Source organism: Prionailurus viverrinus, chromosome E2 (assembly GCF_022837055.1).
Source record: "Prionailurus viverrinus isolate Anna chromosome E2, UM_Priviv_1.0, whole genome shotgun sequence".
NCBI classification, from domain to species: domain Eukaryota; kingdom Metazoa; phylum Chordata; class Mammalia; order Carnivora; family Felidae; genus Prionailurus; species Prionailurus viverrinus.
Genome location: NC_062575.1, coordinates 2,210,879 through 2,213,475, shown reverse-complemented (window position 1 = coordinate 2,213,475; position 2,597 = coordinate 2,210,879). Strand labels below are relative to the sequence as shown.

General features: G+C 53.1%; 1 protein-coding gene across 1 annotated transcript; it reads left to right on the top strand.

Moving 5' to 3' along the window:
- Positions 1-1,277: 1,277 nt before the first annotated feature.
- On the top strand, positions 1,278-2,204 carry LOC125153169 (olfactory receptor 10C1-like). The gene has a single exon (XM_047836074.1). The coding sequence runs from the start codon at positions 1,278-1,280 to the stop codon at positions 2,202-2,204; it is 927 nt and encodes a 308-aa protein (XP_047692030.1).
- The last annotated feature ends 393 nt before the right edge of the window (positions 2,205-2,597 follow it).

Sequence of the window (2,597 nt, the reverse complement as noted above, 5' to 3'; positions counted from 1 at the left end):
ACCATACACTACCTCCTATGCTGGATGCTGGGGAACAAAGACATGAGAAAGAAGTGGTCCTTGCACACAGGTGGGCAGGTGATCACAGTCTAGTGGGGGAAATCAATCATTAGAAGGCCTTGGGTAGGGAACTGTAATTAAGATGCTATGGGGTCGTCTGGGTGGCTCAGTCGGTTAAGCATCTGACTTTGGCTCAGGTAATGATCTTGAAGTTCATGAGTTCAAGCCCTGTGTTGCACTCTGTGCTGACAGCTCAGAGCCTGGAGCCTGCTTCAGATTCTGTGTCTCCCTCTCTCTCTGCCCCTCCCCCCCTCGCTCTCTCGCTCACTCTCTCTCTCTCTCTCCCTCAAAAATAAACAAGCACAAGTTGGGGAGGGGAAGAGAGAGAGGGAGAGACAGAATCTGAAACAAGCTCCAGACTCTTAGCTGTCAGAACAGAGCCAGATGTGGGGCTTGAACCCACAAGCTGTGAGATCATGACCTGAGCTGAAGTCAGCCGCTTAACCAACTGAGCCACCCAGGCACCCCAACATTAAAAAAAAAATTTTTATTTTTTTTTCAACGTTTATTTATTTTTTTGGGACGGAGAGAGACAGAGCATGAACGGGGGAGGGGCAGAGAGAGAGGGAGACACAGAATCGGAAACAGGCTCCAGGCTCTGAGCCATCAGCCCAGAGCCCGACGCGGGGCTCGAACTCCCGGACCGCGAGATCGTGACCTGGCTGAAGTCAGATGCTTAACCGACTGCGCCACCAAGGCGCCCCCAAAAAAATTTTTTTTAAAGATGGTATGGAGTTATGAAGCAGAGACACACGACAAGACCAAAACTCTTAAACTAGAAGCCCCATTTTATGGGCAGAGTGTTTTAAGTTCAGGCTCACTGCCAACATGTAATACTTGGGAAATTTCACATTTACAAATTTTCTTGAAAAATGTCAGAAGATCTGGCAGTGCTTGGCCCACCACTAAAGCTGGTGAGAGCTCAGAGCAGCTGTCTCATGTGAGAGCCCTGTCCCCCCCCCCCCGCCCCCACCGGTGGCACTCAGCCAGGTTCACTAACTTATGCATGTGCCAGGCCTCCATAGGTATTTGAACGTGAGACCTCCCAGGAAGACAAATAATGCACGTGTGCTTCGTGAAGGAACGTTTGAGCATCCTTTCCAGATGAGCTCAGCCCCCTTCTTTTCTCCTAGGTCTGTGCTCTGGTCTCATCTCTCCCCTCTTGCTCTGCTCCTTGGGTGTCCTCTGTGGTCCAGGAGCTTTTCCAGAGAGAGACCATGGCCAACCTGACAGCAGTAACTGCCTTCCTCCTCCGGGGCTTCTCGGCTGTCCCTGAGTTACAGCTGCTCAGCACGGCCACCTTCCTCCTCATTTACCTGGCCACTGTTCTGGGAAACATCACCATTATGGCGGCCGTGACACACGATGCCCGCCTGCACACGCCCATGTACTTCTTCCTCAAACACCTCTCCTTGGTGGATATCTGCTCTGTGTCCACCACCTTGCCCTGGGCCCTGGTGGCCACCATGCTGGGCTCGAGGGAGATTTCCTTGTGTGCATGTGCATCCCAGCTCTTTGCCTTTGTCTGCCTTGGGTCCACGGAGTGTTTTCTCATCACCTCCATGGCTTTTGATCGATGTCTGGCCATCTACAAGCCCCTAGTTTACACAGCAATCATGAGCCCACAGACCTGTGTCTCCCTGGTGGCAGTGGCCTGGGGCAGCGGGCTCCTTTTCTCTGCCTTCCACACAGCCAACACCTTCTCCCTGCCTTTTTGTGGCCCCAACGTGATTGAGCACTTCTTCTGCGACATCCCCCCACTTATGCGCCTGGCCTGTGCCAACGCGGATGCCCACGAGGCGGCAGGGTCCACAGCCAGTGGCTGCATCATCATGAGCTGCTTTGCCCTCACTGTTCTGTCCTATGTCCGCATTGTGGCCACCGTGTTTCAGATCCATTCCACGGCTGGCCGCTGGAAGGCCTTCTCCACGTGCTCTTCCCACATGGCCACCATTCTCCTGTTTTACGGCACCGGTAGCTCTGCCTACATGCAGCCCGCCGCCAGCTACTCCCCGATGCAAGGGCGCATAGCTGCTGTCTTCTACTCTGTCCTCACACCCACCCTGAACCCACTAATCTACAGCCTGAGGAACAAGGACATGAAGGGAGCCCTGAAGAAGCTTTATCTTCAGGGACCCTTTTAGAACTTGGTAGGTGGACATGGGAGGGACACAGAAACCCTCCCAGAATTTTCCTCCTGGTCATGGTCCAGGTATTAGTGCCTCCGAAGACCACCCGGAACACACCTGTAGCCAAAAATTTGGCAGCAAAGTTGGATGACATTGAGCCCTTCCACGGTCCTAGTGGATGTCCAGGTAAGATGACATTGAGCCGTGCTGGGGCCCTAGTGGATGTCCAGATAAGGTGGAGACATGTCCAACATGCATCTAATTTAGGAAAATGCTACCATATGTACACAGGGAAAGACAGAGCTAGAGGGAGCGAATAAATAGTGGGGATCATTCCATCCAAGAGCCCCTTCAATGACCCTTTGCCCTGGAGTGCGAGTCCAGTAGGAAACCATCCTCTCAGTTCCC